At 36.8% G+C, this 27123-nt stretch overlaps 1 protein-coding gene across 7 annotated transcripts in view; it reads right to left on the bottom strand.

Annotated features, from left to right (window-relative positions):
- The window catches only part of LOC150108191 (uncharacterized), a 368644-nt gene that overhangs the window by 241190 nt on the left and 100331 nt on the right, over positions 1–27123 (bottom strand). For all 7 annotated transcript variants that reach the window (XM_090390641.1, XM_090390644.1, XM_090390642.1 and 4 more), the window contains exon 6: positions 12830–12913. In XM_090390641.1, the coding sequence (XP_090246767.1) occupies positions 12830–12913 (84 nt within the window). The remainder of the gene's footprint in view (positions 1–12829; positions 12914–27123) is intronic.

Here is a 27123-nt window from a genome sequence, read left to right as displayed (position 1 = left end):
CCTCATGTCACTGAGGAATCCAGGTCTTTCCGACCAAAGGGCTATCGTCTATACCAACTGAGCTACAGAGGCTCTTTCTGTATGTTAATGCATCTATAATTCAGTAACATCAATGAAAAAAGCTATCAGTAGGTAGTGCAGGGGTCAGCGATCTTTTTCAAGCAAAAAACCATTTTGATCTAATTTTTTAAAAAATTCCATAGAGCCACACCTCAAACTAGAAGGAAGGAGGAAGTTTTTTAAGAAATGGATAGAGTGGGAATTTGTTTATTTAAAAAATATATTTCTTATTGAAATATTTTTTATTAATGTTGACAAAAGTCACATTAATACAGGGTGATTCAAAAAGATGGACTGTGAATGTGTGTATATGTGAATGATCTACATAACATTTGAAAGAGGGAGGTCCTAAAGTTTGAAATACTACTGCTAGAGCACTAGCCTAGTGCAGCAGTGTCAGTTGTGAGCAAAATGGCTACGATGCAGCACAAAATTTTTTGCGTTTGTGAGCTCATTAAAACCGAGTCAGCGACTGCGGTGCAGTGTGCGTTTCATCGTCGTTTCAACATTAAACCTCCAACGAGGAAGAGCATTTGTCATTGGAATTATCAATTTGAGCAAACAGGTTGTCTGTGTAAGGGAAAAAAGTTCGGGCAGACCGCATGTATCAGAGGAGAACGCGAGACAAATTCAGCTACCGTCTTGATGTTATCCATGAGGCAGGATGGGGGGGGGGGGACACATTGGACATCTATAAACTTTATTGTGAGTATAATCAAATATACTTTACATCATATTTGTCACTAGTTCTATGTTTGATATATAGACTTACAAAATTGAGTCCATCTTTTTGAATCACCCTGCATTTATTAATGTGCCTTTTACTGTCATGCTGAGAGACTCACATAGTTCAAGCAGTTTTTTAATTTATTTTTAGCACAGTTCATGTTCAAAATTTGTTCGCAGAAATATGTCAAACCAACAACTGAGAGAAGTCCAAATGCAAATTTATATATGCCTGGTAAGCAACTCCATACACTGAACACAATTTGGTCACATTGATACACAGATATTATTTTGTTCTTGTTTTAACTATTTTAAGCTTGCCACCAATGCAACAATTAACCACCAACACTTTGCAGTACACATGCTCTGCTCCAATACACAAGCAAACTAAACTCAGAAGTGTTTGTGATGTGCATTCGTTATACATGTAAGCTAAAAGTTAAGCCACAAGTACATGTTTAAAGAGCTGAGAGCTATGAGTTTTTCTCTAACTCTCACCCATCAAAGATTGTAAACCTACAGCCTTAGTACCACAGGCGGTTAAGTTTTTTTGTTCTTTTTTTTTTTATTTTTATATAATCCGTAACCTTGCTCTACAGACCAAACACAGAACTTTTTCAAGCCACTTTGGGCCTCCAATAAGCAGAGCGCGTGCGTGCACACACACACACACACACACACACACACACTGAGCAATCAAATTCATCTCCTACTTCAAGATGTTCACAAACACCTGCACCCATAGTGGGATCTGAACCCAAGACCTATTGGTTGTAGAGTAGAAATGTTATCCACTCAGCCAACCAGGTTGACAATGTGATCAAATCTGTTTTGTCTTTATTTTTCTTTTAAATATTGCAAACAGCCATGGCACCCACCTTAATAAGATGTAGGACCTCCTTTCACTGCAATGACTGCAGCAATCCTACAGGATATACTTTCCACAAGCATACAATAGTGATCAATGGGAATTTTGGACCATTCTTCCTGTAGACATGTAATGAGGTCCTGGATTGTTGTAGGGTATACATCCCACAGATGTTCAATAGGTTGATATCAAGGTTCTGTGAAAATCAGTCAAATGTGGTGGCATTCATGTCCACAGACCCCACGCAGTTACAGCAGCAGGAGCAGCCTTACGATATGGTGCATTATCTTGCTGAAAGACAATGGCCGGTTCTGTAGAAATGCCACAAAGTAGGAAGCATTGCATTGTCCAGAATGTTCAAATACCTGTTGGAGTTCAATGTTTGTGGTGTCACAAACAGAGGTCTGACACAAACCAGGAAAAACAGGACCATACCATCACACTGTTCACCTCTGAATTTCATAGTTGGGATGACACATTCTGGTAAGAGATGTTCACTAGTCTGCCACACCTGCCCATCTGTTGGGTAGAGGGTGTGACGTGATTCATCGCTGCATAACATAGCTTTCCAAGCTTATACGTCCCATTGTACAAGCTCTTTGCACCACTGAAGACTACACCACATGTTGGTTCAGATAATCTGAGGTTTGCATATTGCAGTCCTACCATGGAAACCCATGTTGTGAGCCACGGTTCTGTTTTTGTGCAGATTCATGTTCTGTTATGCCCAGAAAACTCTGCATTTAATGTGCTGGCTGACGAATATGGCAGTTTTTACATATTATCTTTTGTAGTATGTTCAGCAAGTGTGATGGGCCATCTACTGCTGGTAGCACTTGTAGTTGACTCCCTGCACTTCTATCTCAGTATAATATCACTGTTTGTTGACCTGGTATGGCCTAATTCGACAACAATTTACTGAGCAGATAGGCCTGCAACATGGCATCCTATCATAATGCTTCTTTCAAACTCTGTTAGTTACCTTCTCTTGGCCATTTCACCCAGACACAGTTGCACTGACTTGGGAGCATTATATTCCTCCAATGTATACCAGCTACAAACATGTGACCTGTTACATGGCACAATGCTCATAGGGATGTCTGTTGACTTCTTTATGATCAGTGTATAAAAGTGTTAGTTAAGGTGCCAATGAGAACGAGAACAACGGTGGCCAAGACATCATTGTTCAGGGGGTTTGACATGAGAGATTTTGTAAAATGTAGTGCACGCTATGCATTCATTGCTAAGATAAAATGAATTGCGGTACGAGAGTAGACTCAGAGTGTGCTGTATATGTTTTATGAGCAATATGAGACTTGTCAAAAGCAAGAAAATGAAGTAATGGAAGCTAATGATGAAAGTCATGAAACTAAAAGATCTGTAGTGAATGAAGTTCTGAGTTTAAAGGAGCAAGAAATGTAAAAGAATACAAACTGGTGGATTGTAAGATACTGAGTGTGACAGGTGGCAAAGATGAAAGTGCGACTGACCTGGTAGAGATAGCAAAGAGCAGCAAGAAAGTAATTCAGGATATGAAAGTGGAGTTGGTGAAGATGAGGCAAGAGAGATAAAGCAATTGCAGCATGAAATGAGGAGAATAACAGGTATGTGTGTGGAAGAGAGAGAGAGAGGAAGACTGTAATAAAATATGGCAGTGTGAAAGGGGGTGTCCAATGATTTGAGAGTGGCCATGTATGGTGTGATAAATATAAAATATATAATAAAATAATAAAATAAGAAGGTGCATAAGGTTTGCTTTCCAGGGAGTATATTGAGTAGAGTGATTAAAGTACTAGATATGAGGAAGAAGCGAGCAAAAGGAGTTGGTAGTAGGCACAAATGATCTGAATCACAACAAGAAGAATGTAAGGATGGATATCAGAAGGTTGCTAAGGAGAATAAAAGATAATGTAGAGGGAAAGGTTGTCAGCATGTTGCCTAGGCATGATAGTGGTGAGTTGAGATGGCAAGGGAGGATTATTAATGAGATGCTAGCAGAGCTGTGAAGGGAAATAAATTAATTTTGTGAATGTGTGGGATGAATCTGAGAGACAGATGGAGCTATATAAAAGAGATGGGTTACATTTAAATGAATTTAGTGCGAGTCAGTTGGACAAGCTGTTGCTGCAAGAGAGAGAGAGAGAGAGAGAGTAATGACTGAAGTGAATGGAAGATCAGAAGAAGCAAAAGGCGGTAAAGGTGACATGGAAGAGTAGCATAGGAGAGCTTGTGAATGCAGAGGTGAATGGCATGAGTGTAGAAAATGAAAGAGAAGGAACAGACAAAATAGGAGAGTCAGAATGGACAGATATTGCATGAGAAGAATGAATAATGGTTACAGGAGTGGAATGTATGTGTGTGTGTGTATAAGAAAGGATTGGGAAGACCAGGGAAGTGGGAGAAACAAACAAGTCTAAGTAGAGAAACAAGATAAGTGATGATAAAGAAGAGTGGCCAAGAGGGAATGTGGAGAAGCTAGAAAAAAGCCAGTATGTGTATTTACAAATGCCAGGAGCATTTGAAATAAAGAAAATAAAATTGTAACATTAACAGAGTACATTCACACAAAAAAAATTGTTGGAATAAGTGAGATATGGTTAGATGAGGATGTTCTGACAAGAATAGAGATGGATGGATGGATATATGTTTTTTCATGAGGATAGGCAGGGCAGAAGGGGGGGGGAGCTGTTGATGGTAGCATAAGTCCCCATCTCAGGTGGAAATGAAAGGAGTAAACAGCGACAGTGTGGTTTTGAAGCAGCATGGTGTGTGTGTGTGTGTGTGTGTGTGTGTGTGTGTGTGTGTGTGTGTGTGTGTGTGTGTGTGTGTGTGTGTGGAGGTGAACAGAATGAAATATCTAGTTGAGTGTTGCTATAGACCTGGTAATGTGGAGGGCAGTGAGAAGGAAATGTATAGACAAATTGGTCTAGCTAATAAGAGGGTGATCAATATGAGTGATTTTAATTTTGGTAATATAGACTGGAATGAAAAGACAGCATCTGAGGACAGAGACAATGAATTTTCTTCAGTTTTTGAGGGACAACTACCTTAGGCAATACATAACAGAGGGCACAAGGGGGGGGGGGTCAAGGGTATCAGATTTGATTCTCATCAGTGGAGATTATTGTAAATGAGATGTTAAATCTCCCTCCAGTTGGTGAGAGTGACCATGAAGTGATTACTTTCGATGGCCAGTCATATGAGGATTTCTATGAGAAAGGGATATATGTGGAACTATAAGACTGGTGATTATGACAAGCTCAGGAGACAGCTTGCAGCTATATCATGGAATGAAGAATTGGAAGGAAGGAGATCAATGCTGCTTAGGACCTATTCAGTAAATGTCTGAATGCATTCCAAAGGTCAAAAACTCAAATAAGGTGGTTGGGTGGGTGTGAAATGAAAGAATGATGAGGTGAAGCATGCAATTTGAAAGCAGAAGACATTATGGAGGCAGCATAAGATGAATGGTGGTAATAGCCAGTATTGTATGAGGAATACAAAGAGCAAGCAAGAGAGGTATCTCGCTTAGTTAGGATAACATAAGTGCAGCTTAAGCAGCAGCTGTTAGCTAATGAGGCCAAAAGAACTCTAAAATTTTTTTTCAACGCATGGTCAGTAGAAGAAAGAGCGATTATGAAAGGATGATAGTTGTTGGAAAGAATGGTAGAATAATATAATACCATTGAGGAGGATATAGTAGAGATGTCAAATGAGCAATTCATAAAGGTATTTCATCCTTGTGAAAGTAACATCATACAGAACTTGAAAGCAGAGGGGGGGGGGAGCCACTCATGGTGAGTGAGCAGGAGATATATGAGGAATTCAGTAAACTTGACATCAAAAATGCCATGGGACTTCGTGGTATATCACCACAGTCTTGAGGGAATGTTCCAGGGAGTTAACAATAGCTTTACTTATCTCTTTAACATGAATTTTAGGTTTGCCCAAGTTCCAAAGGAGTGGAAAGAGGGCAAAATTGTTCTGCTTTATAAAGGAAGTGATAAGACTAGGGCTTTGAATTACAGGCCAATCTGCTTTTCTGGAGCTGTAGTAAATGTATCAGAGAGGCTAGTGAGGAACAAAAACTGAGTTAATGACATTCTCTTTGATGGACAGCATGGGTTTACTAAAGGAAGATTGTGTTTTAGAAATCTACTTACTATAACAAGGTGAGACATACATTGAACAAAAGGAATGCATACACAGTGGTATATTTAGATTTTGCTAAAGTCTTTGTTAGATTGCCACATGACAAGCTGGTAACTAAACTAGAACATATGGCATTGGATAGTAGATTAGAGCACTGAGTGGGGATTGGATGTCTGATAGGTATTGGCAAGTTGTATATAGGGGAGCAATATCCCAGAAGAAGAAGGTTGCAAGTATGCCTCAAAGGTCTGTTTTGGGGCCACTGCTATTTAATTTGTATGTAAATTATATTTGGAAGGGTTTGAATGGTGATATACAGTTGTTGGCAGATGATGCAAAATTGGAAAGAGCTATGAGGAAAAGAATAAATGTTGTAACCTTGGAAGTGGACTTGAATAGCCTTTCTGAATTAATGAATGAATGGGGCTACCAGTTCAACATAGCAAAGTGTAAGGTTTTAAAGTTTGGGAAGAGCAGGTGAGATGTAGAGTATAAGACTGGTGCGGATATTTTAGACAAAGTGGAGGAATTGAGAGATGTAGGGAATGTTGGTGGACAAGGACCTGAAATTTCAGGGACATTTTGATAACATTGTGAGGAAAGCACAGTACATTATGGCAATGATGTGGAGAACACTGACATATAGGAGTAAGGATGTTATGATTCTGTTGGATTACTGTGTACAGATTGGTCACTGGGTTTTCAAACAGATAAAGAGATGTTGGAAAGGGTTCAGAGATGATTGACTAAGGTGGTTTCTAGTCTCTGGAATGCAGAGTATGAAGGCAGATTGGGGGAATGTAAATTACAGCCTAGTGGATAGAAAGATGAGGGGGAGACATAATCGAGACATAAGTTGATAAGGGATTATTAGAGGATTAATGAGGATCAGATTTTTTACAGAATGGGTGGAGAGCAAGGGGGCCATCTCTGGAAGCTGTATAAGGGAGGTGTAAGCAAAGGGGGTGAGGAGCAGGTTTTCTGCATGGAGAGCTGTGGGTGGTTGGAATGCACTGCCTGGAAGTGTGGAGACAGTATGACAGAATGCAAAGACAGACAGAATGCATTCAAGTAATAGTATGATGAACTGTGTGTGATGGTGGACCTCCTGCAATGAGCTGTTGACTCCATGGAGATCTGATGATAATAATAATATTGTTTTATTAAATTCAATTGATATACAGTTTTTTGGAGATTGTCCTTAGTTGCTATTGTCCTTTGCAGATATCACTTGGTTATCTGCAAAGAGTAAGGAATCTAAGACATTATTATTTTCTATTTGGATCCATTCTTTGTTGGTTAACCTCCATGCTTTATTTCATTCATATGTGAATATACATATATAGTACATTTCAAATAATACTGGAGATAAGGGACATCCATGTCTAATCCTCATATTACTTCATATGTTTTAGTTCTATCCTTGCCTCTTTTTTTATGCTTATTATTGTTTTCTTATAGGCTGCAGAGCGGTTTTAATAAATTTATAGGTAAGAGATATTTTTTAATATGTCAAAGATTTCATATCTGCATCTTGTCAAAAACTTTTTTTTATAATCTATGAATGCTAGATGCATTTTTAAGTTGAATCTCCTTTCCCACCCACCCCCTCCTCAAACAAAGATTTCTTTCATACAAAACATTACTAAAGAAATTTGTAATTCAAAATAATGCATTATCATTTTACATTTAGTAAAATGTCTACATATATATAATAAAACTAAAACTTACCCTTTCCTTTATAATTTTATAATTATTTACTCTTTTAAATTGGTCATAGCTAAAAATTAAAAAAAAAAGAAAAAGAAAATAAAGTAAGGTAATCTGACAATAGACTTTTTTCTGCTGCCTTATACACAATTAGTGTCAGATTTTTTCATTCCTCTTCTATCTCTTCTTTACATTCTGTTTCTTTTAACTATTTATTTATGTTTTCTTGGTATGCATTGTTTTTTCTGTTTGTTGTAATAGATTTATTTTATATACTCATTCATTACCATTTTATTTATTTTTTAATCCAATTTGATGGAATTACTATATTTTTCATTCTACTTCTTCTTTTCAGCCATTTTTTTTCACTGCTGGACAAAGGCTTCCTCCAGTTCTTGGCAATGGTTGACCACTTTTCTCAACAAAATTTGATAATTCATCACTCCACCTTCTTTTAGGACGTCCTTGGCTTTGTTTCTCTTCTTTTGGAATCCAGTTTGTTGGTATGGTGATCCATCGCCCATCTTCTCTTCTGGATAGATGTCTGGCCTATTTCCATTTTAGTTGCTTGTAGTGAAGAATGATGTCAGTGATATGAGTCTGGCTTCTTATCCAGGTGTTTTACTTCTTATCTTTTAATGTGATGCCTTGCATCAACCTCTCCATTTTTCTTTGAGTTGTTGCTAGTTTATTTGCCAGCTTTTGTTAGAAACCAAGTTTCACAACCATATGTGATGACTGGAAGTATACACTGGTTAATTTTTCTTCCTTTTTAAATGGAGTGGGACATCTTTTTTTTGAAAAATGCTTTTCAATTTTCTGAATGCAATTCAGGCAAGTTGAACTATTCTATTTATTTTCTTTTGGAGTCCACAGTTTAGATCAATGAGATGACCTAAGTATGTATATGAAGAAACGCTTTCCAAGAAATTGTTTTCTATTATTATGTGTTTTGGTGTTACAAAATGATTAAACATGATTTTAGTTTTTTCTCTGTTTATTTTTAGATCAACTTTTCTGCTTTTATGATATAGGTCTTCTATCATTATATTAAGGTCTTCTGGAGTATTTGCAAAAATTATATCATCTGCATATCTTAGGTGTGTTGAGTTTCTGTTATTAATTTTTATACCAAGGTTTGTCAGTTTATATTATTAAATATTTCTTGAAGGACTGCAGTAAAGAATTTGGGTGATAGACAGTCTCCTTGTTGGATGCCTTTTTCAATTGATATTTTATTGCTATTCATGATTTGATTGTTGCATTAGTTTTGATGGAATCAAATGTATTTTCATAATCAATAAAGGCTAAACAGAGAGGCAATTGGTTTTCTTCTGCTTTTTCTATTATTTTTTTTACTGCATGAATATGATCAATTGCGTTAAAGTCTTTATGGAATCCTGCTTGTTCTGCAGGTTGATTTGAGTATAGAAGAGGGAATAACCTGTTTGTTATTACTTTTGTGAGAATTTTGTACAGATTAAAGAGAATACTAATTGGTCTTTAGTTCTTTACTTCTTCTTTGTCTCCTTTTTTAAATAACAGTATCAGAGTAGCATTTTTCCAGTTTTCTGGTATTTTCCCCCTCTTCTAGACATAGATTTAATAAGTTTGTGACATGGTGAATTATGTTGTTTCCTCCCCATTTAATTAATTCTATGTGAATTAGGTCTACACTAGGACAGTTTTCATTTGTTACTATATTACTATATTTTTGATTATGCACTTCAAATGATTTGTTCCTCTTAATTTTTTTGTTTCACTGATTATTACCAAATAAACTTTTGATTTCTTTAATTCTCCATCTAGTTCTTCTTCTTTGAATGTTGTACTTTGAACATTCCAGGTGGCAATCTTGATTTTTCCATTTATCTGTTTTTGATAACTATTATCCACAAGGGTCTGATGAAACTTCTTTGGAGGCATTCAAGTAATGAATAAAATACTTTATACGTTAAACTAAAAAGATCAACCTCCTTCATCAGAAGGAGACATATACAAAAAAAAAAAAAAGAAAAAAGAACTACAGACACAAAATGCATCACAGTAAGCAATGAAAGAATACAACAGATAAAAATTTAAATAAACAATGAATGCATGAATACATGTGTGCTAGTTCGTACTGTATCATTGTACATAATGAGTAACATTCAGGGTCCGTAAACATGATTTTTAATTAATGAAAATGAAAAAAAAAAACATGGCACAAAGGGGGAAAAAACAACAACAATAACTTTGGTTTAGCTTTTTAACTGACCAAGTAAAGACCAATTGGTACTTTGGCAAAAAAAATTTACATCAAACATGTCAGGAAATTTAAGGAGGCTTCCAAAATGCTGTACACTCTTACTAACTGCAGTAAGAGCAGTGAGTAGAAGTGTGCAGTATTTTGGAAGCCTGAAGGCTTTACATCAAATATCAGGATTTTTTTTTATTTAATTAATTTTTTTTTTTTGCCAGATTACCAAATGGTCTTTACTGGTTGTTTAAAAAAGCTAAACCAGATTCTGTCCCCCCCCCAACATCTTTAATATGCTCTGATATGCAGATCTTTCCAGAACCAACTCTTGGGAAAACATTTGCTGTGTTTAACAACATAGAAAATACTGCACAAGCAGTGAATACTTTATCCCCCCCCCCCCTCACCTGGTTTCTTGAGTAGGGGATAAGATTTTGGAAGCTGTAAGAATCAGATCTTTTATAGCAAAGCAAAAAAAGTCAACGCAAAATCAAATAACATAAATAACTTTTATGTTATTTATGACTTCAAAAAAATAGGGATTTTGTCAGTAACACTGTGGATGTAAATAAGGATGACACACCTTTGAAGTTTTGTTTGTTTCTTGGGTGGCACTTGAGAATCCTGTTTATCATCTTGCGCCTATATCGATTAAGGGAAGGAATATGAGTGAGGTAACAATCTCTTTATTTCTATGTTGCTGGAAGATGCTACAGGCTCTGTCCCTTAGCATTTTGATTATTTCTATCGGTAAGGGATGGTGATGGGAGAAAGCATGGAGGAATCTACCAGTGTTGGTGAGTTTTCAATAGGCTGAAGTCTTTTATCCTCAAAGACTTCCAGTAGAGTATCAAGGAAAGGTTAATGTCTTGCAGTTTCCAAGTTCAAGAGTAAACGTTATTTTAGGATACAGGCTGTTAATGAAGGAAATTGTAATAGAACCATCAGACTTTCTTGAAAGCTTAGAGATGTTACTAACCTGTTCACAAATGTCCCACAAAGAAGAAACTTTAGAGCTACCTCAATATTTTTTCCCACTGGACACCACTGTCCTGTTCAGACACTGTATAGTAAATACTTTTTTTTTTGTTCAATTCCAGAATAGATACTGGGAATAAAACACATGGTCTTGCCTATGGGCTATCCCCTATCTTTAGTTCTGGTTAACTTATTTATGAAATCCTTCATAAAGAAAGTCAGAGAAAGATACCCACAAAAATCTAAAATTTGACCATGATACATTGATATTTTCATTGTCTGACAAGGTTCAAACAAAGAATTGGAGGATTTCAAGAACTATCTTAACAGCCTATTCCCCAATACAAAATTACACATCCTGACTTGAAAATTGCTGGATGCTACCTTACACATTAATATTCTCTTAGAAGTCTGAGGATAAAAGTGTTATTCAGTATATGCACCAACATGGGTTCCTTCATGCTTTTTGTCAACAACACTCCTCACAGAAGATAGGAATGATCAAAACACTAAGAAACAGAGCCTCCAGCAAAAATTTCTGTTTTTACTCTGAAGGAGTAAAAACCGAAATAAGAAATAAAGAAATGAATTTTGTTAGCTCATTCATACTCTTTCTCTTAATGGATACAGAAGCAAGATGATCAATAAGAGATTTTAAAAATCCTCACCTAAGAAACAAATAAGACTTCAAAGGTGGTCATCCTTCCTTATATTCATGATGTAATGGTCAAAATTGCTCAGTTTTCAGTATAAAAGTAGTTTTCACTCCATTATACAAGATCTTCAGATTGTTACAGCCTCCAAAATCTCCTCATATTCCCACACACCCAAAAAAAAGCCAGAGATCTACAGGATTCCCTATTTAAGCAACATTTGTTATGTTGGTCAAACAGGACATTCTGAAGAGATCTGCATGTCAGAGTATTTTATAGGTGTTTAAAAGAAAACAATCTGGTTTAACATCTCACACAACCAATGAAATGAAAATCATTCAGTACTTCTGCAAAGTAATAGAAATGATTTACATCAAACATAGCTGTTTTCTCAGAAAATTTAAGGAGGCTTCCGAAATAAGAGCCAATGTATCAATTATGCACCAAGTTTGTTTTTGTTCTTCATTCATCAAAAATCTCACATTTACAGATGTTAACTATGACACACATTATATTGTGGAACGTAACAATAACAACTAGTATATGCTTTCACGCATCCATCATTTATTTTAATTTTCATTTATTGTATTCTTTCATTGCTTAATGAAATACGATTTACACCACTAATAATATAAAATATTTATAATATAAAAGCTTCCCACAAAGTTTACGTCAACAGATGAAATTAGTTGAGAATTTTAGCTTAATAAAATATTTTGTTACTTCATGTCATGTAGTCATTATACCGAGAATGCAATGAATCTCTTTACAACTGCTGAAATCTAAAACTTTCACAAGATTAACTGTCTTATAGCATTACTTAGGTTTTTAGACTTAGCTGTCACAGGCACTTCTGTTTAACAATAACAGGAAGAGAAAGATGAGGTTTTGCTGTGTGTGGGTGTGTCATATACAGTGCTCCCAACCATCCGGCCTTCAAATTAGCAAACCTTCAATTAACAGACTGTTGAATGGGTTAGTGCGTCAACTATTTCTGACAGCACACCATAGTATTGTGCCTTCCAATGATCTAACCCTTCAATATCTGATGAGAAAACTGCTTTTTGCTTTGGTTAGATAAATGCAGGATCACTGCAGTTACAGAAGTATATATTACATAGTTTAGTAACAAAATACTATAAGCAGAATTAGTATAAAATTTAAAACAGAATGGGAGATGAAATAATAGCATTAATACTTTTTTAAAAAAAAGGAAAAATGGCTAATTAAAGATATCCATATTTGCTTACTAATGGAATGTGCTGCAAGAAGAAGAGGGAATGCCAGATCATTTAGTCCTAGTCAAATTTGTGCAATCTTTATAGGAAATGTTACTGATTAGATAGCTTCAAATGCAACTAAAAGATAAATAATAATATACAGTAAACTAATACAATAAAAACATATCCTAAAAATTTCTATATGCAATATTTTAACACTTACAGGCTTTACTTTGCTTCCAGGTAACCTTTCATTTACAGGTCCTAAAGAATTAAACATCTCTTCATACTTTACACGTTCTGTTATCTTGAGAAGAATAGAAAATTAATTTCACAATTAAAAAATTAAAATTTTGCACTGGAAATAAAACAGAGTAAAACTGTAACATTACATGAATAGAATAAATAAAATAAATAAAGAACAATGATGCATTTTCTAGTTTTAATATTCCAAAATACTAAATTAGGTTTTAAAAACTAATTATCTAATTTAATATGTTTTTGAATATTTAAAACAAATCTGAGTAAGAAAACTTCTGGAATTTATTTTTTTTTTAAATTTTGGAATGAACATAAATTAGCATCATGTTGAAACCTGAGGCAAAAGGAAGTGCTAATGCATGTTCCAAATTTATATTCTTTTCCATACTGTTGCCATATGATATTCCTTGTTCTGCATGCTTGAAGGACTGCATGCATAAAGGACTCTGAACCTGTAAGGCGAGTCCTTATCCCATATGTCACAGGATGATTTAGCAATCACTGAAATGATTGCTAAAATCTTGAAAAGATATAATTTATTTCCTACTCTTTTCTCTATTAAAAAATCTTTTCTTGGTTACCATCCATGAAAGATGAACAGCCTCCCCCCCAGCATTTACTAAGTTCAATGTGAGTGCTTTGGACAAACAGGACATCCTGTTGAAAAATGACTACAAGGACAGCAATCGTATATTAACACCAATAAACTTGAAACATCTGATCTTGTTCAGCATGGAGTGAACACTGACTACAATATCTTATGGTCCAACACTCACCTAAACCTGCACCAACTTTACGTTGGTGCAGGTTTAGGTTTGAGCAGTTATTTAAAACGAATGCTGAAACACAGATACATCACCCAAATTTAAATCAGAATGACCGTCTCTCTATTGCCAAGATTTGGGAGAGTCTCATCCTCATAAATGGCAAGTAATTGTGTGCACCCCCCATTTCAATTATTATATATTTTATTTATGTTTAACTTAATATAATGCTGTGTTATTTCATTATCTAATTTAATTTTATTTCAAATCACTTAATTTTAAATTAAGTGATTTGAATTGTAATTACAAGTCTTAATTGTAATGTTACTTGAATGTAACCACTCATTAGGTGGCATCAGACAAATGGTTCAACTTTTGTAAACAGGATTAACATTCTTTGTTGTAGCTTCACCTTGTGATTATGCTGATGCACTGATAATAACCCGTTAGTTTCTAGTCTAAATATTTGCACTAATAAAATTACTATATTCTTGTGAATATGTGTGTCTAATAAATGGAAGACTTTAGCAGGGGTGTTTTTTTTTGTATATTTTGCATATTTTTGCATTTATCCCTGTTAAAGATGCCCTAATTTTTTTCCTGCCTTTGCATGATTCCTAAAATTAAACATATTATATTAATATTTCATTTAGAGGGCACTTTTTAGGAATTATTAAACATTGCATCACATTTGCATTAATAGCCTGGATTAATAATATGGACCCTTGAGCCTTTTGAACAGATGTACACATGGTGCAACAGGTCAAATTCTTAGCATTCCAGTGGTTTTAAACCACACAGAAGGTGATCAGGGTGTGCGCTGAAACAATAGCACCCAGAAATCAGTGGCTGAGATTGGCTATTGCGTCAACCAATCCAACTGAACATTGTCATTTGTCATGAGTTGCTGTTTTTGTTTCTGAGTTTCATCTCTTTTGCATGTGTGAAGTGTGAACTGACGTATAATTTCTCAAATAATTACTTTTTCCAATTTCTGTACGAATTATATGGCTGTCTTTAAAAATAATCAAAATTCAAATTATCTGTGTCTCACTCTACTATTTCCCAATGAAAATCTAATCTCACCACAAAGCGTAAATCCTCTGTGTTTCTCACATATATGGAGTGCCTGAAGTATAGCCATTGTTCATTTGCTTTACATATTTAAAATTATATTAAACAATAAATTAAAATATTCAAAGTTATCCTGCAATTAATTGCATTGGACTATTTAAGATGAGCACTGATCAGCTATGCCTCTTAAAACTTTCATACATCAATAAAAATGCAATCATACAGTCAAACTAACATGAATTTTGTAGCACAGGTTGCATAAGCCACATGACAGCACACCAACCTAAACAGGCACGTGATGCCATTGGACTTTAGCAGTATAAACTGACAGCAGAAGAAACAGCAGCTTCAGTAATAAGCAAGTAATAAGCATGATTGACTGAGATCTTATATCCCCCCCCTCCTCTTTTCCCAAGAAGTATCAAGGAAGAAGGAATTTATGTGGATTTATAAGACAGCCAACTATAATAGACTTTAAAAATAGCTTGGAATAGTGCAATAGATGAAAGCATTTGAAGGTAGAAAGGTCAGGAGTAAATGGGAGATAGTTAAGAAATATTTGTTAACAGCAATGAGAGACTGTATACCTTGAGTGAAGGAGATAAAGATAAATGGATGACCAGGAAAATCAACAGGTTTTGGAAGGGATGCAAAGATGGAGAAAGTTACATGAAGTATTAAAAACTCAGGCTAGGAAGGTGAGTGACTACTATACTAAGGAAAAGTTCAAGGAGTTCTTTCACTAGATAGCTAGCAGGAAGGGAAATGATTGTGAATGGATTCCCTTCCTGGACAGAGACAGAAGTTAAGTAGTCAAGGCAGTTTAGACCCATGGTACCATGTGTGATGCGCAGAAGGGAAGATCCGGGAGGCCTCGCACAGCAACAAGTCCTGCTTCCTCGGCTATGGTTGAAACAGTTTACATGCTCGCCACAGAAGTCTACCACACAATGTGCACGTGAGACAGGAGTTAGCAGTGCAAGCATATATCGCATTCTTAAAGCAGCTAAATGGAAAGTTTACATCCCAAGATTATTACATGCAATGAATAAAAACGACATTTTCCTGGTTTAGCACCCTTGGACTTCTTATGGGGAGAACTCTAAAGGATGTAGTGTATCGTAGAAAACCAGCTACACTGGTGGCCCTTCGGAAAGAAATTGAAATGGTATGCGCAGCAATCCGACTGGATGCTTTGGCCAATGTTGTCCAAGCAGTATTTCGGCATAATAATAAGTGTCTGGACGCTAATGGTAACCACTTTGAGCACTTCGCGTAATTGTAGAAGTCAAAGGTAACTTGTATTCATTCCTTGATGTCTGCATAAATTTAGTATTACAATTTTTATACAGGTTTTTCTTTTGATGAAGTGTGTATACATTTTTTTGACGGACTCTGTGTTTGGCAAAATAATTAAAGGTTAATTAAACAATTAGATTAATTAAACTGAATATTAATTAGATGTATTACTTAACAAATTTAATCTAAATTATGAATCTCTCCTCATAATCAGAATAGTGTAGCCTTTATATCATCTTTGATACTCTCCTTTGCACCTTCTCAACTGTATCTGCATCACCTCAGAAACCAGGATACCAGATCAGTGCATAATAGTCCTGATGAGGTGGTGTAAGAGCCTTGAAAAGAGGCAAAATGACTTCTTTGATGTCAGTGTTAGTTTCAACATTGTAATTATCCTCTAAGCTGTATTTGTAATCTTTAAAATATGGGCACAACTTTAACTTCCTATCTAGTAACACTCCAAGATCCCTAGCCTATTCAGTTTCTTCGTGCATAATCCTGTCAATATAATATGCCCATGGGCATCTCATTACACCAAAGTGCATAATTTTATATGTAAAACGTATCCACAATTCCAGCTTATTCAAATCATTCAAAAGGGAGTGAAATCATTCCTGATTTCTCTGCCTGCCTCTGCATCATTAAGGATCGCATATTGTGTGTGTACAGTTATTTAATTGTTCCTGAAAGATAAATAACTTTTTTGTATTTCAGTTGATAATATTAGGTTAATTTATTGTAGTTTTTGTTGTAAATGGGTGACTATGCTATTTAGTTTATAAGTAAGCCTTGTATTTTTTTTTGTTTAAATATGATATTGTTAGCATGATGTCAATGTGAGGTAGAACAATGGCGGCAAAGACCATGTTGTTGGGTGATTTGAATTTCTGGGATTTTGTGCAGTGTGTGTGAAATGTATTTGTCGAGAAAATTAAAGGTATGTGGAAGGAAAATGAAACTGGAGAGAGAGTGTGTATTAAACGCTTCAAAAGTGAGTGTCTATTAGGTGACGAGAATGCAGCAAATGTCAGTAGAGTGGATGGTATTGACAGTAGAATGGAAAATGATGTCAGTAATGTTGAACGTGTGGCAGTGGAAATAAAAGAGAACATAATGTTATTCTTCATAGGACAAAGCACAAAATTGAAAAATTACAGAAGCGGCAAGAATTAACCAGGGCTGAAAAAAGAAAGAAGCAAGTGATCCAAAGGAATAATAAAGACCTACCAAACAAACAAACAAACAAACAAAAAAAAAAAGTTAAGGAGACTCAATGACAACAGAAGTACTTAACAAAAATATGACAAAATCGTGTTGCCTGGGTGCAAAAATTCACAATATTAGTCGCGCCATCCAGATGAAAAAGGCAAGTCGAAGGATATGATTGTCTTGATTGGCACAAATGATTTGAGAGGTGAGAAGAATTCTATGAGGGAGGATATAAAGGAGTTGTTAGATGAGGCAAAACTGAAGAGCGAGAAGGTGAAGACTGAAAGTCTCCTACCATGCTATGATAGAGGCAAAGTGAGGAGTGTTGGTAGTTAATGAGTCTATACCTAGATTGTACAGAAGGAATGATGTAGGATTTGTGGATCTGTAGTCCGTGTTTGACAGAAAGAAGGATTTGTATAATGCTGATGGACTGCATCTGAATGACTTTGGTGTTAGGTGTCTAGAGAGAGCTTTGTTAACAGAGCATGCTGAAGTGAAAATTCAGGAAAACTTAAATTAGTGTGGAAGCAGGTGAGTTTATGTGAAGGCACCCATGAGGAAAGTGAGTGTGAGAATGATAAAGTGCAGAATCTAGTCTCTAAAGTAAAAATATTGACTAGGTTAGTCAATCTTCTTCTTCTTCTTCTGCAGCTTCTCCCACTTAAGTGGGGTCACTGTTGATGATGAGCTCCTCCACATCCTCCTGTCTTGGCTTGTCACCACATCCAAGTTCTTCATCCTCAAGTCCTCTTCTACCAGCTCCCTCCATCTCCTCTTTGGCCACCCATGCTTTCTCCTTCCTTGCACATCCATCTGCATGACCCTTCTTCCCACATATTCGTCCTCCCTCCTCATCACATGACCAAACCATCTCAACCTTGCCTCCTGTATCTTCGCTCCTAAGTTCGTAACTTTCACTGTTCCCGTCACATAGTCATTTCTCAGACGATCCTTTCTGGTCAAACTGCACATCCACCTAAGCATTCTAATCTCTGCTACTTCCATCCTGCTGATGTTATTTTTCCTCAAGGCCATAGTTTCTATAGCATACGTCATAGCTGGCCTCACTACTGCCCTATAGATTTTGCTTTTCAGACTGATCGGCACCCTCTTATTGCATAACACTCCAGCCATCTCCCTCCAGTTCCTCCACCTGCTTGTATCCTGCATCCCACTTCCTTCTCAGCTCCTCCATCTTCTTCCACTGTTGAACCTAAGTATCTAAAGTCCCTCGCCTTCCTGATGACATTTCCTTCCAGCTCCAGGTCTGTCTCCTGGCTGCTGCCCACTGTGCAACACATATACTCTGTCTTACTTCTGCTCAGTCTCATACCTCTCTCTTCCAGTACTTTTCTCCATCTTTCCAATTTCAGTTCCCGCTTCTTCTCTTGAATCTGCACATAGCAAGATGTCATCTGCATACAACATTGTCCAAGGTGCATCTTCTCTCACCTCCTCTGTCACCACCTCCATCACAATGTTAAACAGAAACGGACTTAATGCTGACCCTTGATGCAAGCCAACTGTTACTTGAAAACTTTCTGTCTATCCCAGATAGGTCCGAACACTTGTCTTCACATTTCTGTACATCTCCCGCACCAACCTGACATTCTCCGGAACCTTCTTCTCCCTCAAACATCTCCAGACTTCTTGCCTTGGCACTCTATTGTATGCTTTCTCCAGATCAATAAATGCCAGATGTAGCTCCCGTTGTTTCTCTCAAAACTTTTCCATCATCTGCCGTCACCAAAGATACCATCTGTTGTTGATCTATCAGGCATGAAGCCAAATTGTTCCTTTGCAATCTCCACCTCCTTCCTCAATCTTCCATCAAGAACCCTTTCTAGGATTTTCATTGTGTGGGACATCAACTTTATACCTGTGTAATTTTTACAGTCTTGTGCATCCCCTTTACCCTTGTAGATGGGGACAAGAGTACTCTCCCTCCATTCCTCAGGTATATTTTCCTGTTGGCAAACTTTCATGAACAGGTCCCACAGCCGGTCAATTCCCTCTTCCCCCAGTGCCTTCCATGCCTCCACTGGAATCATGTCTGGACCCACCGATTTTCCATTCCTCATCCTCTTCATGGCCTCCGTCACTTCCACTCTACTGATGTTCTGCACCATCCCCTCAGAAGGCTGCCCATCTTCTCTGTAAGTCCTTGCATTTTCCTCATTCAAAAGTCCCTCAAAGTATATTCTCCATCTGTTTTTTATGTCCAAATACCTCCATAATACTCTTCCTTCAGCGTCTTTGATCTGCCTCACATGTAAGATATCCTTTGCTGCTTTATTTCTACATTTTGCTAGTTGGTAAATTTTTCTCTGTCCTTTGTTTGTTTCTAATTGATCATACAGATCTTGATATGCCATGGCCTTCGCCTGTGCCACAATGCTCTTGGCTTCTTGCTTTCTCTCTCTGAATAGGTTAGTCAATACAGTAAGTAAAGATGGGTGGGGGCTTAAAGTGATGATGCAGTTTATGCAGGAAATTGAAGCAATAGAATTTATACACCTACTAAGAGATAGTTACTTAAGGCAGTATGTGATGGAGAGGACTAAGGTTGGGAGAGTATTGGACCTGGCAACAGGATCAAAAGAGCTATCCATAATCAAGGCGACCTCTGATTGGAGTGACCATGCAGGCTTGAATTGGGAGATTGTAAAACATGAGGAATATTCTGTCGAGAAGGGGGTATATGCAGAACTACAATGCAGGTGATTATGACAAGTTTAGGAAGAAACTTAAATTTGTGCTATGGCGTAAAATGAGTTGCAACATGGCTTTGTGAAGGATCGATCATGCCTTAGTAATTTACTAACTATTTATAATAGAGTAACAGCTGAGTTGGATAACAGAAATGGCTACACGATGATTTTGCTAGATTTTGCAAAGGCATTTAACAGAATACAGCATAAAACTTTGTTATGCAAATTAGAACAAATGGGGATGGATATGGCACTGTTTATGTGGATAAGAGGGTGACTGCTGGAGAGATATCAAAGTGTTATGTGGAGGGCAGAATTAAGGTGAAAACAGGTGAATAGTGGTGTGCCACAAGGTTTCAGTGCTGGGACCATTGCTGTTTAATTTTACATAAATGTAAAATTTATGAAATAACCTGAAAGGAAATATTCAACTGTTTGCTGATGATGCAAAATTAGGTAGAGTAACAGTTAATCAAAGCAATGTGGTGAACTTGCAGGCCAGTTTAAATAGGCCAAATAGATTACAAGCTATGTATCACATTGATGGTACTGTACTCCAGGAAATAGATGAGGCTAGAGATTTATGGATAGTGGTAGACAGAGAGTTAAAGTTTAGAGGACATATAGCTAATGTTGTTAAGGTAGCCCATAAGATTACTTTGCTAGTGAAGAACACATTAACAAGTAGAGATAAGGAAGTTGTTATTCCTCTTTATAAGGCCTTGATATGCTCACATCTGAATTAGTGTGCTCAAGCCTGGTTTCCTGGGTTTCGTGTAGTAGAACTCACAGAATCCATGAGTAAAAATGAAAATGTGAGAATTACAGAGGAATTCCCTAATGAGTGTTCCAAGAAAAATGTATGCAAGTGTATAGATATATTCCAGTCATATGCATGGTAGGTTCCAGACCATTCTCATATACTGAATCACTGGCTCCCCCCCCACACACATCCTTGTAGATGGATATGGCACTGTGGTTTAATAACAATTTATGCAGTAATACATATGCACAAATGATGTAAATAAATGCCTTATTTACGTTAGAATTTTTGCAAACAAAAAAGTTATTCCGAATAATATCTTGACTTAAGGGAATATGCCAACCAGTTTGGTCATCAATCTGCACCATTAAACATTTTTCTATTTCGACAATAGACTGTCAGGTTTACAGATAATTGTGGTATCGACTTCCACAATTATCTACATGCTACCTACATGGTTGGTTGAGCAGTTAGCATATCCACTCTCCAGCCAAAATGGAGAGCGGACAAGCTCTCCATTTTGGCTGGAGAGGGGATACTCCATTTCACAGAAAATCACAAACATCTATGTTGGCATGGATGTTTGTGATTGTCTGTGAAAATACTAGTGGGCAGTAGATGGCGTTGGTGTAGATGGTAGGTGCAGTTCATTGTAGTTGTGGAGACAGAGCTGAAGAGTAGGTGCCCTCCCTCGATGAGTCTATTTTGTTGGCCGAGTGGTTAGCATATCCGCTCTCCAGCCAAGAGGCTGCAGGTTCAAATCACGCCATGGGCATGGATGTTTGTGATTGTCTGTGAATATACTAGTGGTGGTGGTTGGTGGTAGATGGCGTTGGTGTAGTTGCAGTTCGTATTAGATGGAGACTGAGAACTGTAGAGCAGGAGCCCTCCCTAGATGAGTCCTTGAACTCCCTGGAGGTGTCACGTAATAATAATCAGCTAGATTGAAGCCTATCTCAGTGTTCAATACACCATCATCACTAAATGCAATCATTTTAATCTACGTAATATAATAGGTTTATGTATTATCTCCTTTACACTGGAAGAAACAACAGCACTCTTACTTTGAATTTCATCTGCCATTATTAACAACGATAAAATAACAGTTATAAACAGTTCATAATTTACAATGAAACATCAAAGTACAAAGAGATATAGCAAGCAATGACGTAAATCATAAACAAACAATTCGTGAAAAACTGTTGATTCACAGCAGCGTCACATTGCTAAAACTGTTGTATGAGTGAATGTAGCATCGTATAAAGAGGCACTGGTCATAACTGAAAAGCGTCATGTGAATGGATCATCACAAAGTGAAGCATCGTAATGCACAGTACTACTGTATACTTCAGAAGAATAATTCGAAGATTGAAATATAAGATCTGATAACATTAGAGTCCTGACAGGCAAAGAAGTTAGTAATAATGTAAACTTTATGTTGTACCATCATAGCATCCTGCACGCTTCTTAAGGATACGGATGATGAATTTGCTGATGGTATTATATTAGTTGATTAAGTCGCAAATTCTAAACTGGTGAATAGGAATAGGAAGCCATTATGTGAAAGGGGAGTAGCATGGTTTTGTGACAGGTAGGTGTCCACACCTTACTAATTTACTCACTTTTTATAAGTGACATCTGAGTCACTTATTGTGTGATGGGAATGAGTACATGAATACTGCTGGACTTAGCAAAGGCATTTGACAGGATAACCTATGGAACTCCTTTTCATATTTACCATATGAAAAAGCCTATGATTAGTGGTGTGCTACAGGACTCTGTACAAATTAAAAAGCATTTGTCTAAATACAATGTGATTTAGGAAATGATTTAAGAAATAGGGGAAATATTCAGTAGTCTGCTAATGATGCAAAACTGGGTGGAGCAACAGATGATGTAGAGATCTTGTAGGATGATTTAAACAGAATGACAGTTATCAGTTCAATGTTTTTTTGTTTGTGGTTTACTCATACAATTTTTCAGTATAGGAACAACTGGGAGAGGAGGAGAAACTAGGAATTATTCCTGGAAATCGTGCAAGAGTGTGAGAACTAGATTCCCCTCCCCCCCCCTCTTGGAAAGTGGTATGAGAGGAAAGGATTGTTACAGTCAATTGCAAGTGAATGAGTTTTTAGAGCAAATATGACAGATATTATATGCTGGTTAGTGCTTAATGAAATATTCAGGGTCTTCAATGAATTTATGGACTCTGTAAAGATGTCCACATAATAATAATAATAATAATAATACTATTACAATGAGAGTTTAATGGTTTATCACGACAAGTTACAGCATTCTCAAGTTAGAGCAATCATAACACTAATACATATGATGTAGAAATTAATAACTGAGAAATTTCAAGCTGGCATCAATGTCCTGGCTATGCCTTCTGAGTGCTCTATAGAACACTTAATGTAAATAACTTTTGCTGTTAAAAACTGAAAAAAATGTGAGAATCTGTCATCCTCTGCATCCTTCTTCCCTCATAAACAGCCTGCCTTCACTTCACCTAGAGAATGTAATCAGGACATTGACATATTAGCTTGAAATTTCACAATCTTATTCAGTTTTACAATGGATGCCTTTGTGGTCACAATGAAGTTGCTGTAACCTTAATCTCAGTATATGTTGGCAAAATACTGTTAATAAAATATCTGCTATTTTTAGTTGTGTTATGATAAGCCATAAAACTCTCAACAGTAACATGTATAACCAGGGCTTGAAAATTACACTCATCTGCTTGTCCATGATGAGTGAAAATTTTTAGTAACCCCTTAACGCATCCATTAAAAATCAATAAGCGGCCATTTTTCCACCAATTTTTTTATTCTTTATTTTCTTTATACACAAAAGAACATTAACAAATCTTTGAAAAAAACACAAAGAAGGTCTCTTTTTGCAAAAAAAAGGTTAACTAAACTGCATCTACTTTGCTAAACCGAGTTAGTAAACAGTCAGTACACATACATCTTGTTTCTTTGTGAAACAAGATATATGTGTTCTTTCTTTTCTGTTGGTGGTACGAAAGATGGAAAATGTCATGCAGATAATCTCAGTGGTGTTGGGATATTTGATGGACGTCCACTTCTTGAAATGCTTGTAGTTTTATATTTTTCAATGGAGAGTTCGATTACTTTGAGGTGAAAATCAAGTGAATCCATCTTACCGCTAGATTTTTGGTAAAGCACGAAAGCGTTTCCACAGTGCCAGGTCTAAGAGACGAAAGAAAATTTTTTTATAATACTTCTTGCCTCTCTTTCTGGGTACAACATACGAAGACAGGTGTTGATCAACGCGATCAACACCACGCATGGTATGGTTGTAATCCAACACAAGTTGCAGTTTTTTTTATTCTTCCTTTGCACGTCTCTATATCTACCATTGATGTAGTGCAAATGGTAGAGATAAGGGAGATATCCTTCTTGTCCTTCCACTTCATTACACACACTTTCCCTCTCTGAAAACCAATTACTTCTCCAGTTTTCAATTTTTTATTCTTCAATTCGCTGGGGTACTTCTTTTCGTGATACATGTAATGTTCCATAAACATCAGTCTTATTTATTATCAATAGATCCACTAATCTAGGTGAATTATAGAAATTGTCCATAGTCAAACAATAACCTTTATTCAATAAAGGTTTCATCAAAGTCATCACTACTTGCGAAGACATTGGAAGATTGCTAAAATCTCTATCCAGAATGGTATTAGAATAGCCAGTATATATTATAAAATTATAGACATATCCACTTTGTGATTCACATAATAAGTATGTTTTTATGCCAAATCTGGCCCTCTTGAGAGGAATGTATTGCATCCATCGCAGACGACCTTTATAAAGCAATAAACTTTCGTCAGTAGTCACCCATTTCTCTGGCATAATCGAATTGCCAAATTTTCTATTCAAATCTTCATAAATTGGCCAGATTTTGTTGAGTTTTGGACAAGGGTGATTTGCTGGATCAAATTCATCATTATTTGAAAGTAGAAATTGTTTTATAGCCTTGAAGCATTTTCCACTCATACAATCCAAAAAAAATGGTGTATATAATAATGGATTTTTTGTCCAATAATGAGAGTATTCTGGTTTTCTTACTATACTTTGCAAAAGTACAACAGCCAAAAATACTCTGATTTCATTTGGATTTGTGTCATACCAAGAAGTCTTTTCTTTGCCATGGGTACAACTCCTCACATATCTATTTGTTTCATCCACAACACGTTGAATCAATTGATCATCAAAAAAAAAGCTCGAAGAAATTTAGGCAGTTATAATCGTGAATAAAAAATGTGCAAAAGCAAACGAAATAGCTGATACACGCCATTGGCAACTTTTCTCGGCTGAAAGGAAATAGGCACAAAATTGTCTAGCGTGTATAATCAGTTGTATTTATATGTGAAACCAAAATTCATGGTCACACGTATCAACTCGGGTGCATGGAAAAAATTCAGTTTCTTGGATCCGAGTTAACTCAGTTGAGTGCGTTAAGGGGTTAATGAGTAAAAAAAAAAAAAAAAAAAATCTGAAGAGGAATTTGGTTTAATCATCAATTTTATTTACATAATACTGCTTCTTTTTCATATCCTAGTCCATTACCTTACTTATCACACATACTGGAGAATGATGGTCATTATAAATACCTGTTTTGTCAATTAACACTGATTTTGTTCTAGTGGAAAGGTTTAAACGTTGGTTATGCATAATTACTAAATAGCTTAGGGAAATAACAATGTAGACTAGGATATACATTAAAATAAATTTTTAATACAAATCCAATATTTCGGCAACATAATGTTGCCATTTTCAACAGGAACTTGTGAACAAGACACATGCAGGCACAGCAAACAGTTGAGGACGAAGCAGGAAGCTATTCTTTCTCCTAAAGTCCTACTGGTGCCTCCTAGCGGGCAATGTTGGTATTCTTGGGCGATTGGGCTGAGGTCTTCTGATGTAGGTTTCCCAAATTTGAGGCAGTCTCATGCAGCCAAATTTGTTGAGGTTTGGATTGTTTCTTAGGGCTGAGGCTGATTCCATGAAAAGCCTTTCGTACTTGTATTTACTACGGTGAATGATCGTGGCTTTCTTCCACCGTATTCTATGGCGGGTATCCAGCGCATGGTCTGCAAGACCAGAGTGGCTGTATTGGTGGAAGCGGATGTAGTCGTGTTCTGTAATTCTGATATTGGCTGTCCTGCCTGTTTGGCCAAAGTAGGACAGCTTACAGCTGCAAGGGACCTGGTATACACCAGGTAGGTCTAGGGGGGTGGGGGGAGGTTGGTCTTTAGTGGTGCAGATAAGGGATGCCAATTTCTTATATGGTCTGTAACAAGAAGTTAAGCTGTGTTTTTTTAGGATTTTGGTAATTTTTTCCAAGGTGCCTCCGATATAGGGTATGGCGATGCATTTAGAGTAATCCTTATTGTGAGGGGGGGGGGTTGTGGTTTATTGGTTTCAATATTTTTTGGATTGTTTTGGGAGGGTAGCCATTGGCTGAGAAAGCGTTGAGAATGCGGTTTAGTTCTGTGGTTAGGGCATTGTCATTTGAACAGATAAGTTTAGCCCTGCTGTGTAGTGTCTTAATGACTCCATATTGTTGTGAGGAAGGGTGGTGGGATTGTTGGTGAATGTATCTGCCTGTATGGGTGGGTTTTCTATAGACTGAGAAAACCAAGGTTCCATCAGGCTGGCAGGTGATTAGTGTGTCTACGAAAGGAAGGCAGTTGTTTTTTCTTCTTCCAGGGTGAATTTGATTCTGGAGTGTTGGTTGTTCAAGTGTGTTAGGAAGGAGAGGAGTGCATCGGAGCCATGTGGCCAAATAGCGAACACTATTCGCTATTTGGCCACATGAATTATAGAACACAAGGACTACATCTGGTTCCACCAATACAGCCATTCTGGTCTTGCAGACCATGCTCTGGATACCCGCCATAGAATACGGTAGAAGAAAGCCGCGATCATTCACCATAGTAAATACAAGTACGAAAGGCTTTTCATGGAATCAGCCTCAGCCCTAAGAAACAATCCAAACCTCAACAAATTTGGCTGCATGAGACTGCCTCAAATTTGGGAAACCTACATCAGAAGACCTCAGCCCAATCGCCCAAGAATACCAACATTGCCTGCTAGGGGGGCACCAGTAGGACTTTAGGAGAAAGAATAGCTTCCTGCTTCATCCTCATTTACTGTTTGCTGTGCCTGCGTGCACGTGTCTTGCTCACAAGTTCCTGTTGAAAATGGCAACGTTATGTTGCCGAAATATTGGATTTGTATTAAAAATTTATTTTAATGTATATCCTAGTCTACGTTATTATTTCCCTAAGCTATTTAGTAATACTGATTTTGTTGTAATGGAATATGCCATTGAGAAGACTAGATATACCTGCATCATTTTATATTTACAGAACACATCACAAGTACAGCAAGGTAACCAG

This window comes from Typopeltis vanoorti, chromosome 3, assembly GCF_054136105.1.
Source record: "Typopeltis vanoorti isolate ZY-2024b chromosome 3, IOZ_Tvanoo_1.0, whole genome shotgun sequence".
NCBI lineage: Eukaryota > Metazoa > Arthropoda > Arachnida > Uropygi > Thelyphonidae > Typopeltis > Typopeltis vanoorti.
This window is presented reverse-complemented; position numbering and strand designations above follow the sequence as displayed.